Source organism: Schistocerca cancellata, chromosome 4, assembly GCF_023864275.1.
Source record: "Schistocerca cancellata isolate TAMUIC-IGC-003103 chromosome 4, iqSchCanc2.1, whole genome shotgun sequence".
NCBI lineage: Eukaryota > Metazoa > Arthropoda > Insecta > Orthoptera > Acrididae > Schistocerca > Schistocerca cancellata.
The window spans coordinates 569,115,676-569,131,755 of NC_064629.1; the positions used below are offsets into that span (position 1 = coordinate 569,115,676).

Below are 16,080 nucleotides of genomic sequence, written 5' to 3' on the forward strand. Positions count from 1 at the left end.
TGTTTCAGTTATTCATCACGTGTGCTTGAGCCATCAGTAACCCTTGATATTTCAATGTCTAACAATGACAAAAGGCAGTTTGAAATTTCAGTATCAAAATTCCATCATCTGAGATATGTGGTAGCAACAGTTTTAAAAGAAATGGCATTGCTGGAAAAGAAAAGAATTTTCAAAATGTCAGTTCCATGACAACGAATATGTGCAAATATTTTCTCAAATATTTAAAGAACCATTTCATGTCATTTTGAAAGTTACCTGTGAACATTGAGATTTTCTTAAGAGGTAGTTATTGCGAGCAACTCCTAGGGAGTGGTGTGATTCTTGGACAGTCTGGTATGCCATTTAGATTCAACTTTATGCGAGGACTTGTGCAGAATGGAAGTCTCACTGTTTGTTGTGGATTAATTTGTCAACAGAAGTACAAAGATGAAAATTTGGGGAGATTTTTTTCAGAACATTGTGTTGACCTTTTAATTGCTTATATTATCAAAAATAAATGTTCTGACAAGAGTGTTGATGCAGAAATTGGAAATTTATGTGAACAAATAACATTATTAAAAAGTTTTTTGTGTCATAGGAATGTGCACTGTTTTTCTGCAAGTAATAAATATGTTTCATAAAATATTTAACAATGTTTATTAGGTTGCTAGAAAAAATTTTTCACTTGGTGTTCAGTAATTCACATTTAGACATGTTTTGAGACAAACTCATCATCAGAACAGTGTCAAAAGATTACAAGACTCATAAGCGAATAAGTAATAAAGATTTTCTGAATCATAATTAACAAAAAAATTTTAAAACATACAAAGCAAACCTATGAACATAGAAGAAAGGTGGAATTCTTCATACACAATTCTATGTCGTGTGACCTAACCATTCGAGAGTACAATTGAGTGGGAAGTGCATTACAAGCTAGCAAGTTAACAGAAATGATCTCCAGATAGGGTAAGTACGTGAGTGAAGTGTCACTACCAGTGACTAATGAAAGTATGAAGAAACAATCGTGATAATAATTAAAATAAGATACAAAAGAATAAATACTCAACAATTTTTAAAATAGAACCCAGCAAAACGTACTAGAACTATCGTATGTTTGAGTAAGTCATCTTCAAAAGGCATAAAAGGCAAATTTAAGGTAAAAAGAGGCAGTAAAAACAAATACTGTATAAATAAAAAATGGTAAAAATACAAAAAGATTACAGCTAAAATGAATGGGCATCATACAGATATGTGGTAAACAAAAAATGGAAGTGGGACTGCTGGACAAAAGGGAATACTATTTTTATAGATTATACAAAATTACACACAACATGGACCATTGTAATGCTTGACACATTAAAAAACAATTTGCTCCATATCACCTTAGAGCAGTGTACCAAACATCACAATTTATTTTTCAAATTTTTTTACAATAAATGTAAGAGAAGGGGAAATGGACAAAAGGAAGATTCAAACGATAAGACGGATTAACAACATGCCGTGTATATGGAAAGCACAATGTGCGAAATGAAAGGGTAAGCAAGTGCATAAAAATATACCAGGTGCATAAATGAAATGAACAATGAAAGTATGTATGCAGTTATTGCACCTTCCATGCAGCTCACAAGTCTTGTGAGAGTGCGTGCTTGTCTACCATGGGTCCCCAGCCTTTGCATCTCTACTTCCCTTTCTGTGCTGCAAGCCTATACTTCCACTATGCCGTTCCCCCCCCCCCCCCCCCCCCCCCCTGCTTTTACCTCAGATGGTCTTTCTGGCCTAGACCCCACTTGGACCTGGTACATGATTTAGGACCCTGGTTTTCCATTTCACTTCCAGCACTCTCAACACCTTTACAATAATAAATACATGGTCCCCATTGTTAGCGATTGCACTGTTGGTGCCTGAGTTGAAACTTACCCATGTATGGCAAGGAGTATGTGCCCATACTGGGCCACGGACTCTCTGATAAACTGAGTAGTGGCTGGATAGCCAATGCTGAGTCTGGGTGGTGCCCATGGGGAGAACCCCTGTTAGGAGTGGGTGGCACAATGACAGATGACTTGAATATGAGGCGGATGAAGCTTTCTCCCACCGTTGGTTACATGGCCCCACCAGTCTCTTCAGAAGGAAAGAACTCATTCATCACAGAGATGTATGACCCCAAAACATTTCCTTCCATGGCTATGCCAAGGGACAAGCAGAGAGATACTCCCCCAATACCTGGTTTGTACAAGGACAGATGGGGATTATTTTGGCCATAAAGACTTTATTCTTTGTAGAGACTATAGGGGACAAGTTTAGCGAAGTTTCAGTGATCTCTGAAATGAAGAGTGGGTCAGTTTTGATTAAAACAGCATCCCCTGCCCAGTCACTGGCATTGCTTGCTTGTGACAAGCTGGGGAGTATTCTGGTGACCGCCACTCCTCATAATAGTCTAAACCATGGTTCAAGGCATCATTTTCCATTGTGAACTTTTGCATTCTGATGATGAGTTAAGTGCCAACTTTGAGCAACAGGGTGTGCTCCTTGTCTGTTCTAGGCAGCCAAAGGGCTATAGGTTGCTACAGCGGCCTCTATTTTGGCCTTTGAGGGTGATTCGCTGCATAAAAAGGTCAAGGTGATGTGATGGTATACTGAAGTAAGGTGAAACTGTATGTCTCTCCCCTCCCACCCCCTCATGCAATGCTTCAAATGTATGAAATTTGGGCACATATCTTCACATTGTGACGCTAGCCCAGTCTGTAGGCATCGCTGACGTCTGTGCACGCAAATGTTTCTTGTGCTCCTCTCCCATCTGCATCAACATTTGGGAGCAACATTCTGCCTGCTCACCAGACTGCACTTTCAGGGAGAGAAAAAATACAAAAATACAAGACTCAGGACAGACTAACATGCCAAGAACAAGACAGTGTCACATGCTACAGGTATGACGACATCTCTCTCTGCCAACAATACTCCCTTCCATTATGCATCCTACAGAAATCCCTCAGGGCTGCTAGACCATGCCTGCCCCCTGATGGTTGGGGGCTCTCCTCCTGCTGCTTCCACCACATCCACTTTGGTAAAAATAGCCCCCCACCAACCAGGGCTGCTGGTTGTAGGGCTTAACAGTCTTCTTCAGTCCCCGAAACTGATTCAGGGAAGCCCTCCCAGTCACCCAGCCTCCCTAAAGAAGAGAAAGACAACAAGAAGTCTTGCAAGATAAAGGAAATTCCAGTGGCCCCCCACGCCACTGAATCCCTCATGTTCTGGTTCTGTGTCCATGGCAGTGATCCTTGTGGTCCTGAGACTCCAGATCTCACTACACAACTTTTCTCAGGTCCTGTTTGTGTTCATAACATCACCTTTGAACCAGTGGTGACATGTGACACTGGTACATAACCTGCCTCCTTGGTCCCTTTACACCCTCATAGTATACTGATAGCATGATTCTCCAGTGGAATTGTTGTGGTTTTTTCCACCACTTGGCTGAGCTATGGCATTTCGTAAGCTCCTCCCCCGCATTCTACATTACCCTTCTGGAAACTTGGTTTCCATCAACATGAACCACTGCCCTCCATGGCTACTGGGGACATTTTAAGAATTGTGCCGATTATGATATGGCATCAGGTAGCGTTTGCACATTTTTGAACTGTGTATATAGCAAACTTGTGCCTCTTGATACAACTCTGAAGGCTGTGGCTGTTTGGGGAAGGGCATTTCAAGATTTTGCCACCTGTAATGTTTGTCTCCATCCTGATGGTGGAGTGCCTCAGAATGTACTGTCTGCATTGGTTTCTCTTTCCCCCACCTTCCCTAGTCTGGGTCAACTTCAATGCCCATAACCTTTGTGTGGTGGAACCATGATCACTGGCCTGGTAAAGATATTGAAAACTTATTGGCAAATCTCGACCTCTGTCTCTTGAATACTGGAGCCACCACACACTTTACAGTGGCACATGGAACTTATTAGGCCATTGATCTTTCCATTTGTAGCCTTCGTCTTCTTCCATCCATCCACTTGAGGGTGCATGATGACCTGTGTAGTAGCAACCACTTCCCAATCTTCCTGTCCCTCCCTCATTGTCACTCCCCCACGCGCATGTCTAGATGGGCTCTCCACAATGCTGACTGGGAGGCTTTCACCTCCACTGTTGTTCTGAGCTCCCCACTAAATGGAGGCTTTGATGAGGCTGTCCAGAATGCAACAGCAGCCATTCTATTGACAGCTGACTTAGTGATCCCATATTCTTAGAGATCCCCCGTCAGAAGGTAGTACCTTGCTGGAACTTGGAAATTGCTGAGGCCATTACAGATCATAGTGGGCTCTCCAGTGTGATAAGTGGCATCCATCAATTGAGACCCTCATTGCCTTTAAACGGCTCCATGGCTGGGTCCACCACTTAATAAAACGACGGAAGCAAGAATGGTGGGAACAGTCCATTTCAACCATTGGACATCATATGCCTTCTTCGCAGGTTTGGACGCAATTCAAATGCCTCTATGGATACCAGTTCTCTGTAGGTGTACTTGGTATTTCCTTGAACGGTGCTATTTTCACTAACTGCAATGTCATAGTCGAACATTTTTCTGTGCATTATGCTGAACCTGTGCGTCTGAGAACTATCAAACAATATGAGAGAAGAAAAGTTGCTACTTACCATATAGTGGAGATGCCATTAAGGCCTTTGTCAGCAGTAGACACACACACACACACACACACACACACACACACACACAAAAGCTTTATATGCTACTGGAGATTTCTAAAATTCTGTTAGAGATTTTTGTCAACCAGTGACCACTGACATTTTTTGCTCCAGGATTAGATTTTTCAGTGCCCTGGAATAATGAGAAAGGAGACAGAAGCTGCTGAACATGTGGGCAATATTATTTGAGCTTCTACAATGCAGTAACTTACCCTTAATTTTTAACTTACAGGAAGATTTGTTTTTTAAAGATCTGTTCATTGTATAAATTTCCTGTTGCCGTTTTTGATTCCTTGGAGTATCATCATCATCAAACACCATACAGAGTTTTCTTTTAATTTTTCTCGCAGGCATTTCTATGACTTCTTTCAGGTTTGGAAATGCTTTACACTTTTGTGATGTTATGATGGTTTCTGCCATAAGATGACTAGCTGCAGTGTATGTTCTTCTTGCTGTACTCACATTCAGTTCAGGTGATGGCAGTTTAGTCTTCTCACTAGATCCCTCTCATACTGCTGAAGAACCAGTGTCAGAGGAACTGCTGTGTGCATAAGCTGTTGTTCCCTGCTGTACACAAATGATTTCTCTTCAACATGAGAACCGCACAGGAGTTTCTTGTGCAACTTTCCTGGATCCATATCTAGGAATTTGACATTTCCTGTAACAATAAGTCTCTCAGAAAAATGTAAAATATATATTTGTATTTCATTAATCTCTGTGGTAGCTCAGTAATGTTGGCTTTATGAAAAAAATTCTTTCATTGAGTATTTGCTAACAGAACTCATTATTTTCAAGCTTTCTTGGACTAATTTAAGTACTTTGATTACTGGGTCATCATATAATTTAGCACGCATTCCAGAGACTGTTCTACATTACATTTCAGTCCTTAAATTCTGGGGATGTTGTCTCCACTACAAGGATATTTTAAGCTTGGTTAACTCTAAGTAAACAGAAATGAGTGCAGGCTGTGTTCTCTCATGTGCAAATGGTAGGTGGATGCGAGCAAACAACATTTTTATGTTTGATTCATAATTCACTTCTAATCTCTTCTTCTACACTTCTGCATTTTGTAAGTGAAACAAACCCTGTCTTTAACGTTGTTTTCCCTTTAGTGCTTAGCTGCTTTCACAGCAAAAAACAATTTACTAGCGATTGTATAATCTCAATGTTTGCAATTCCTCACCTGAGCCTGGTTTCCACCGTAGTGAGGTAAGAACAGTGGCCGAGCACGAGAAAACATTTCATTGTGTTTGATATGGATTCACTGGTGTTTGCTCATGTTCAGCTAGTTGTTGGTCTTTTTGCAAAGTATCAAAGGGAGCTTGCGTCCTCTCTGATTTGGCACTAGTATCCTCTGCTGTTGTGTGTGTGAACAGCTTTATGGTGATTGTCAGTAATTAATGCTCTGCTTTTAAATTTCCTCCTCAAGTATTAGGAGCCAGCAAAAGGCATCAGGCCATCAGCCAACATATGTGCAAAGTTTTGCAATAATACTAAAGAATCTACAATGCAGTTTAAAGTGCACTGCCTTGACGCATTTCACGATCACATAAAAATTCAGGCACCTACATGCTTATTTTGCTCTTCTGTTTTGCTTTCATTGTCAAAAACAGCAGCAAAAACTATCTCAGTGTCAAAGATTTAAATCATAGTTATAGCTAGTGCTGTTATTCCAGAAAGGAATCTTCCTGGCAGATTAAAACTGTGTGCCAGGCCGAGACCCAAACTCAGTACCTTTGCCTTTCACAGGCAAGTGCTCTACTGACTGAGCTACACAAGCATGACCCATGACCCATCCTCACAGCTTTACTTCTGTCAGTACCTCGTCTTCTACATGGCACAAAGTTTTAATATACCAGGAAGTTTTGTGTAAGTGCACACTCTGCTGCAGAGTTAAAATTTCATTATGGAAATGTCCCCTATGCTGTGGCTAAGCCATGCCTCTGCAATACCCTTTCTTCCAGAAGTAGTAATCCCCCAAGTTTTGGAGGACAACTTCTGTGAAGTTTGTCAGGTAGGAGACAACATACTGGTAAAAGTAAAGTTGTGAGGATGTGTCATGAGTTGTCCTTAGTCGGTAGAGCACTTGCCTGTGAAAGGCAAAGGTACTGAATTCGAGTCTCGGTTCAGCACACAGTTTTAATCTGCCAAGAAGTTTCGGTGCTGTTATTGTGTGAAACCTGTGTGAGGATTATTTAAAAAAAAGGGGGGGAGGGGTGCAGTGTTAGTAGAGTTGGCACGCTATGCCCATTCTCTCCTGTGTAACCACTTGTTCACAGGTACACACAGATGGTAGTGAATGCCGGTGAACCATCTGAATGCTCATTCGCTTTTGTTTGCTTCCATTCACTGTGGTATAAAAGAGACTTTACACTAGTTCACTCACATCCACTTCCATTCGCTGTAGTGTGCACCAGGCTTTAAGATGTGCAAAGTTCATGTGATGGTTTTTCCTTGGCTGGGGACCACAGTCATAATATACTTTTCAAATGAAATCATTGCTGCCATTAGACTATAAGTTTTTACTATTCATTATTTCACTTTCACCATTTCAGCTATGGAGCTATTTTCATGTGCAAGATCAAAACTAAGTACTGCTCCTTAAATTACGTTGTTTATCAAACATTGCCTCACTATGCCTTGCACTTTGTTCTCTGTGTGTTTTATAGGTTTCAGTTTTCACCTTGCACTTAAAAATGGCTCTACAGCAGAAATGGGAGTAGTGTAAATGTCAAACAACAGCAATGATGAAACTTCCTGGCAGATTAAAACTGTGTGCCCGACCGAGACTCGAACTCGGGACCTTTGCCTTTCGCGGGCAAGTGCTCTACCAACTGAGCTACCGAAGCACGACTCACGCCCGGTACTCACAGCTTTACTTCTGCCAGTACCTCGTCTCCTACCTTCCGAACTTTACAGAATATCCTTTCTTTCAGGAGTGCTAGTTCTGCAAGGTTCGCAGGAGAGCTTCTGTAAAGTTTGGAAGGTAGGAGACGAGGTACTGGCAGAAGTAAAGCTGTGAGTACCAGGCGTGAGTCGTGCTTCGGTAGCTCAGTTGGTAGAGCACTTGCCTGCGAAAGGCAAAGGTCCCGAGTTCGAGTCTCGGTCGGGCACACAGTTTTAATCTGCCAGGAAGTTTCATATCAGCGCACACTCCGCTGCAGAGTGAAAATCTCATTCAACAGCAATGATTTCATTTAAAAGTATCATATGGTTTTTGTGCAGGAAGTGCAGTTTCCATTGTATACTAATGTCTAAAATTGACAAAATTTGGACAGTATCGAGTGCTTATGGCTCTTTATTCTTTATTTATACGCGTAACTAAAATATGCATTCATCTGAATTCAAAACCCACATATGTTACCTTTCATCATCTTTGATGGGAAATATGATCAATTTAAGTTCAAGACTTGTCAACCTGGTCCTTCCACCGCACAGTGACTCAGTCGACTAGTGATGTTATCTTGGAAACAGCTGGACTTCACAGCCACCAGCCATTGGGAAGTAACTTGGGGCTGCTTTTGGTCAGGCAAAGGTATCACAAATTTCACCAAATGGAGTGCCACCTAGTTGTTGATGCCATTAGTAATTGTGTAAGGCTGTTGCCACTTGGTTGTTGTTTCTGATGAGGGTTGCCTGCCAGAGCAAGTGCTCGGTCATTGTGTGTCTTATGTGATCTGGGCTTTGTCACTGCCTTGACGACAAGCCAGATAAATTAAAAAAACTGGGGGTATAAAAAAGTCATTGTTGCTTGTGCAATGGTTTCTACGTAGGCAAACAGGAAAGGGCTTTATGGCTAGATTCAAACGAGAGCACGAAAGTACTACATGTTGAACCTAAAGGATGAGAGCTGTCTTCTGAGCAAGCTGGAAGTTTATATTCATCATGCTGCTAACCGTTCTGCAGTTAGACAGGTCCTGCTCACCAATAGCTTTCTTAGTATTTTTGGCAGATTGTTGATGGCACAGCCTTTGTCTGTTCGGAATGGTGCACTGACTGCCTACATATTTCTACTGTTCATTTCATTTGTGCATCTGGTATATTTTTATGCTCCCATTGCCCTTTCACTTCACACATTGCAATTTCCTTATACATGGTATCTGGTCACCCTTTTGTCAATTTCCCTTTTCTTACTTTTATTGCAACAAAATAAAATTTTAATATTTGGGTATATTGCTCTAGGGTGATATGGTGCATATTGCTTTTAATATATCTAACATTATATTGATTCAAATTGTGTGTAATTTTGTATAATCTGTGAATATTTCCCCCTTTTGTCCCGTTGTCCCATTGTTCCGCTACCTATTTTTTTCATTTAGAGTGTGTGTGTGTGTGTGTGTGTGTGTGTGTGTGTGTGTGTGTGTGTGTGGGCGCGCGCGCGCGCTTGTCTGTGTGTGCGTGCATGCGTATAATGCCCCCTTCATTTTTGCTGTAATTTTCTTGGATTTTTTACAATTTCTTATATCTATAAAGTGTGTTGTTTTTACTACCTCTTATGCCCCTAAATTTGACTTTTATGGCTTTTGAAGATTTGAAGATGACTGTTACTCATGCATATGAATTTCTAATATTTTGTGCTATGTTACATTTCCACACACACACACACACACACACACACACACACACAAACGTGTGTGGAGTAGCCTCTGGAGTAGCCTCCAGATGAGCTTCCCATCTCTTCTTAAGATGCCCAACATTTCTTTCCTCATGAGATATATGCTTTATTTGTATATTAATTTAGTTTTTGTTCATCTGAAATTTTTTTTAAGGATCTTATGCTATTTCTTTCTGTACTCCTATTATCTGAAGTACATTATTGATTTCACTCAAATCACCCACAAAGGCATGGCAGACCTCATGCCAACCTCACTGATGGCAGAAAGTGCTGTTTACCAGACTGCACATAGGACACAACCCTTTAACACACAGTTTCCACCTCCAGCAGAAAGATGTGCCACTTTGTGAAGTTTGTGGTGTGTCACTTCCAGTTCAGCATATTCCCTTTGTCAGAAAAGTTCCAGGACAGGTTTTTTTAATTTCTGAATTTACAGTACTAAAAAGGAGCAAATAACATTTTTTATGTTACTTGATATGTGTGCATCGTCAAAATGACCTTAGCCTGTGCATCGTCAAAATGACCTTAGCCATATTTCCACGCAAGTTCACTAGGTGGCAGGGTTGTGCTTAGCAACACACTGTCTGAGTTCTTGGTGCATTAATTACTGTGTCACAATGAATGCAGATTATGAGCAAGGAGTGAACATTAAGTTCTGCACGAGGCTCAGAAAAATCCCTAGTAAAACGTGGACAATGATTAAGCAAGCATATGCAGATGTGACACTTTCAAGAGGGTATGTTTGTGAGTGGCACAAAAGGTTTCTTGAAGACAGAGATTCAGTGCACGACTATCCCAGAGCTGGTTGACCATCTACAGCACATACTGATGTAAACATGAAGAGTGTAGCTCAGTTATTGCAAGAAAACTGTCATGTAACTGTGCATGCAATATCAGGTCAACTTAATTTGAATCATGATGTGTATCATAAAATTTCACAAGAAGATTTAGGGAAATGGAAACTAAAAGCAAAACTCATCTCTCACACAATAACAGACAAACAGAAAGAGGGAAGACGAATTTTTACTGAACTACTGGACAGTCAGACGTGATGACACATTTCTGTCAAAGATTATTGCTGGGAATGAAAGTTGATGCTCCCATGTGACCTTCACATGAAGTGTCAAAGCGCAGAATGGCGGAGCGGGCCACCATCCTAAAAAAAAAAAAAAAAAAAAAAAAAAAAAACTAACTAACTTTGAGAACAAAGACAATGTCTCACCGTGAGTAAGTTCTTCCAGGTCAAACAGTGAGCCAAACTCTTTGCATCAAAGTCTTGAAACATTTGAGACAAGTAATTCAATGACAATGGCCTGATTTGTGACATTCTCAGGACTTGGTCTTACTGCATGACAATGCCATACCTCATACTGCTTTACCTGTATTACTGAGTATCTGGTCAGACATTCTTCATTGTCATCCCACATTAGCCATATTCACCCATCCCCTCACCTTGTGATTTTTTGTTTCCACAAGTGAAAAGGTGACTGAAAGGAAAGCGTCATCAAGATATCGCAGACATCGAACAGGCTGTGAGAAATGAGCTTATAAGCCTCACAGCTGAAAATTTCCGTGCTTGCTTCAAAGACCTCCAGAAATCATAAATGTTTGTAACTGTGTATAGATAGCCAAGGGGTCTACTTCAATAGGAAGTAGGATCATTACTTGGTAAGTGCAATTTTCTATTCTTTTTTTTTCCTTAAAAACAAAGCCTGTCCTGGACTGTTTCTGACAAAGGGAGTATTTTGGCTACTTATGCCTTATCTACTGACATTAGTACAACCTCCAGTTTTACTGGAGATAGGCTCACTATCTTCACTGGCACTAATACCAGTGTTATTTGCATTCTGAAATTTTGTAAACTGTTGTGCCTCCATGACCAGCAATTATGGTGGCTGAGGCAACACAAAAGTTTTGTTTTTTACCAAAAAATCATGATTAAGCATTGAGGTGTGAGTTGGAGCATTATCACAATGCAGTTTGCACAAGTGGTTTTGCCACAAAGTTGGTCGCTTTCTTCGGATTACTTCATGCACATAACTTCCAGGTGATATTCCTTACTGACTGTGTAACCATAAGGAGGGAACTCATGATGCACTATCCCACTGTAATGGAAGGAAACAGTGAAACGAACTTTCCCATGTGATTGAATGTGTCAAATTTTTTTCAGTATTAGCTATTCAGCCAGTTTCGATTGGGTCGTTGGGCCTGGTTTGACATCATACCCATATACCCACATTATGTTAGCTGTTATAACCTTCTTTAAAAATTCTAGATCATTTTCGACTTCGTTCAGCACTTCCTGAGCGATGTCGACACGACATTGTTTTTGGTTAAAAGTCAACAATTTCAGAACAAATGTTGCTGCTACATATTTCATGTTCAAAACATCTGAAAAAACTGCTTGGTATGAGCTAAAGGATATGCCAACATCATCACCCTCTCTGATGGTGATACGGTGATTTTCCAGAACCATTTTCTTTACTGCTACCACTATTACATTGTCATCAGTAATTGATGTGCCGGGGCATCCAAGACAGTCGTTGTCTTCAAAATCTCCTCGACCCTCTTTGAAACATTTATACCACGCGTAAAGTCTTGTCTTACTCATAGTAGATGTGCCAAAAGCTACAGTCTACATTTTGAATGTGGTGCTGCACTTTATCCCATTTTTCAAGCAAAATTTAATGCATATTCCTTGATCCGTCTTTTTTGAAAGTAAAATTTCGCTGAGCCCTCAAAAACACACACAGCCTTTTTGACTGCCAACAATAAACTAAATATTAAAAACAGCTGAAAATGTAAACATACATCAGAAACATTTAGCAACAAGGGAATTTTTTTGAAAATCAGATGTATAAAGCCTGCGGAATTAAAAAAAATTCCCATTACTTTTTGATCACACCTCGTACAGGTGTGTCATAATGGGGAAAGGGCTACACAAGTCTATGTCACAGGCTATTATTGGTGGCCTCAATGAAAAAAGATGTCAAAGAAAATGTTCAAAATTGTCTTCTGTGTGTGCAAGGAGAGCACAAGGCAAAGACCAAATATATCTCTTCAAATTTTGCCTGAGGTAGTAGAACTTTCTCAAATCTTAGCACTCGATACAGTCGAACTGTTCCTCATAGCTGCCCAAAAGAACCAATGTATTTTATCTATCACTGGCCATTTCTCTTGCTATCTTGTTATGATACCTATTGAAGACATGACCGCTGAGACAATTGTGAAAGCATTCGTCACTCATTTAGTACTACCATTTGGAAGTCCAGAGGATATAATAATGGGGCAAGAGGCAAACTTTGTCCAATATTAAGGTTAAAATATTTTGACTACTTAAAATAATGGAGTGGAGAACTATGCCATTTCACTCTAAGAGTAATGGCAGGGTTGAACTTGCACATAAGACAGGCATTAAAATGTTGTCTCATTATGTGAACATGTCACACTCTGACTGGGATAGACTACTTACATTTGTAATTTCATCATACAATGATAGGATGCATGGAGCAACAGGGATTAATCCTTTTGAGGTCATTTACGGCTGCAAAATGAAGAGATAGAGAAGTTGTCTCCTCAAATAAATTCCAGCAATCTGAAGCACCTGGCTAAAAGATTCATTTGGAAGAGATTGCAGCAGTACAACGCAACTGTGACATGGAAACAACAGCTCTGTAGTCGCAACACTGTTAAGATGCCGCTACACCAATCAGGAAATTATGTAATGTTAACAATCCACCAAAAAGCTGGGCAGATCTAAGAAATTTATGTGCCCCTGGGATGGACCAGTTCAGATATTGCATTTCACATCTCCTGTCAATGCTGAATTACAGCTCCCAGATCACAAGACTGTAGTTTGGATCCAGAAAAACTCTTAAAGAACTATTCAGTACAATAGCCAATGCACACTACAACTCTTACACAGCACCCAGTGAGTTCATGTCACTATAATTTACATTCCACCCCTCCGTACAATTTACAGTCCAATGATTGAGATTGAATTTTATTGTCAATATATTGTTGTTGTTATTTGTAAGCACCCTAACTCTGACTTCAGAGCATTTCTGCTCAAGCTAGAAAGGGGTTTTGGTTCACTTTATAGGAAGTACCAAAAATTATTTATGTATGGTGACTTCAATATTAATTTTATATGTGACTGTGGAAGAAAAAGGATGTTGGAAGTTCTCCTAAATTGATATGATGTGATGCAGATAGTCCCCCCCCCTCCCCCCCCCCCAAATGGGATGCAGGAGAACAGTAACACAACTATATACAATATTTTTATTTATTTTTCATTACTGGATGGTCATTCTGTCAGTAAAAGGGTGAATACCTTTCAGACCATGATGCACAAATTTTAACACAAAAAGGTTTTTGTACTCAAACAAATGTTATATATAATTACATACAAACTATGTAGAAAATCTAATACAGTGGCAATAGTCAGTTTTCTAAACCTCATTAAGGAACAAGAGTGGCAGGATGTTTATAGGGCTGTTGACATAGATGACAAAGTGCTTTCCTTAACGCATTTCTCACATTCTTTGAAAGTTGCTCTAACACTCTAAAACAGGGAACTAGCAGTAAAAGGCAGCCTCGGTGGCCGACTAGTGGGATAAGGATATCGTGTGAAGCAAAGTGGGAATTATATCAAAATGTTGAAGGTAGTCAAATCAAACTACAGTAGCCCATTACAGACATTATTGTAAGGTGCTCAAAATTTTATTACGAAGGCAAAGAGTATGTGGTATGCAAATAGAATAGCTAATTCACAGGTTAAAATTAAAACCATGTGGTCAGTCATGAAGGAAGTGTCCAATCAGCAGCACAGTTCGTAATAAAAATATTTCTGTTACTGATAAGTCAGATATATGTACAGTATTTAACAGTTGGTTTCTGAGCATTGCTGGTGAGTTAAATAAAAACTGAATTTGTACAGGGAATCATATAATTCTTTTGGAAAATGCCTTTCCAAGACTGATGTCTGAAATACCCCTCTGTGATACTGAAAAGGAGGAGACTGAGTCAATAATTAAGCCACTGATGATCCTCATGGATATGATGGAGTACCTAGCATAATATTGAAGTACTGTGATGCACATGTTGCCCTGTACTGAGCCTTTCTTCTTCATTACTAGATGGGCAATAAGATACTGCAATAATTTAAAAATCTTAACAGTAATCCACGTGCTTTCAAATCTAAACTGAAGTGTTTCCTCATGGGTCACTCCTATTCTGTAAAGGAATTACTTGAAAAATTAAGCTGGTTCCTCTGTTACATTGTTGATTAAATTTACATAAACATATGGTTTGTCTTTTTTGGGTTCATAAACATTTTATTATACCTGTTATTACTTTTATGTTGTAATTTCATGTACTGACATGCAATGAGGCCCTGATAGCTAGAATATTTTGTTTAAGTGTTGCATTTGTGTCAATCATATGAAGTCGACTCTGTCCTTATAAGTTTTTAATCATGATAGTTTTATATCACTACTGCCTGTACAGAACTTCCTCTCCACTGAATTGTTCCTATACACAACAGAATGTCTGTTATGGACATCTGGTCTTTGCCAAATATACCTTGGTTTGACATAACTAGCAGGCCCTGTGGAACTAATGCATCACTACTTTTACATTTGTATATTACAAGCTCCCTGTTAAAAGCTCCCCATTATCCCAAAATTAACTGATGTGCCCCTTTTCAGCCACATTTCACTCTTTTACTTATTCCTCTACATTTTACTCTCTGCCTGTATTATTGAATGCTTTGCATTGTTTCGCTATGTGGAGACATTGGCACTATATAGTATTCACTGTTGTCTTCGATGATGAAGCTATGTTGAAAGTCTAAGGAATTTGAAAACTTGTGTTACAAAAGCAGAGATCACAAACCATTATCGTGGAGAAGGATGCCACATTGTTTTGTAGGAATCTGCAGAAATAAGATCCCGCTCTTCACTGAACTGAACTACCTATTGTTAAGTCATTGCTTCTTTTACAAAAATCTTCAAATTAATGAGATATGAACTGGAGGCCATTGTCTGTAACTAATGTGTATGGAAGACCTTCCATTGCAAAAATTTTTGACAGAGCTGAAAGTGTTGTCACAACAGAAGTAGAGGAACAACGGACCACATACGGAGACTTGGAATATGCATCAGTTACAAGAAGCCAGTAGAAATTCATAAAAGGTCCCACAAAATCTGTGTGAATTCATTCCCAAGTTCGGTGTGGAGCTGGCAGGGTTGAGAAAACGGTGAAGATGGTGACTACCTTGGATACCCAGCATATAAATTACTGACAACAAAGTGGAAGTAGTAAAGAAAATGGTTCTGAAAAGTCACTGAATCGGCATCATAGAGGTTGCTGATGATGTCAACATATCCTTTGGCTCGTGCCAAGAACTTTCTTTTTCTTAGCAATAACAGGTTGCATAGGAAAGTGGTGCCCATGACTGTAGTGCTGTATACTGTGATAGGAGCACTGTTTATCAGCAAGATCGATGCTATCTGACACCATGGAGGCTACGATGTAAACAGCCCAAGCCATGTGAGGCTACAACGTAAACCGCCCAAGCAGCTCAGTAAGTTGTGTCAATTTCAACTGTTGACATGTGATCTCCTGGAGAGGTGGTAGCCCACAGTACACATCTGCTGTATGTAGCCGTATAGTCCAGACATACAATATCCTTTCTTTTTAAAAGATGTTGTGCAGCTTGCTCAAGGGCGAAGCAGCAGATCCCGGGAGGTGGCACCGTGTGAACAGACAGCTGTGGGGTTAAAATTGGCTGCCAAG

General features: G+C 40.0%; 1 protein-coding gene across 2 annotated transcripts in view; it reads left to right on the forward strand.

Annotated features, from left to right (window-relative positions):
• The window catches only part of LOC126184819 (COMM domain-containing protein 5-like), a 69,689-nt gene extending 69,065 nt beyond the window's left edge, over nucleotides 1–624 (forward strand). For both annotated transcript variants that reach the window (XM_049927398.1, XM_049927397.1), the window contains exon 4: nucleotides 9–624. In XM_049927398.1, the coding sequence (XP_049783355.1) occupies nucleotides 9–189 (181 nt within the window). In that variant the 3' untranslated portion in view covers nucleotides 190–624. The remainder of the gene's footprint in view (nucleotides 1–8) is intronic.
• The last annotated feature ends 15,456 nt before the right edge of the window (nucleotides 625–16,080 follow it).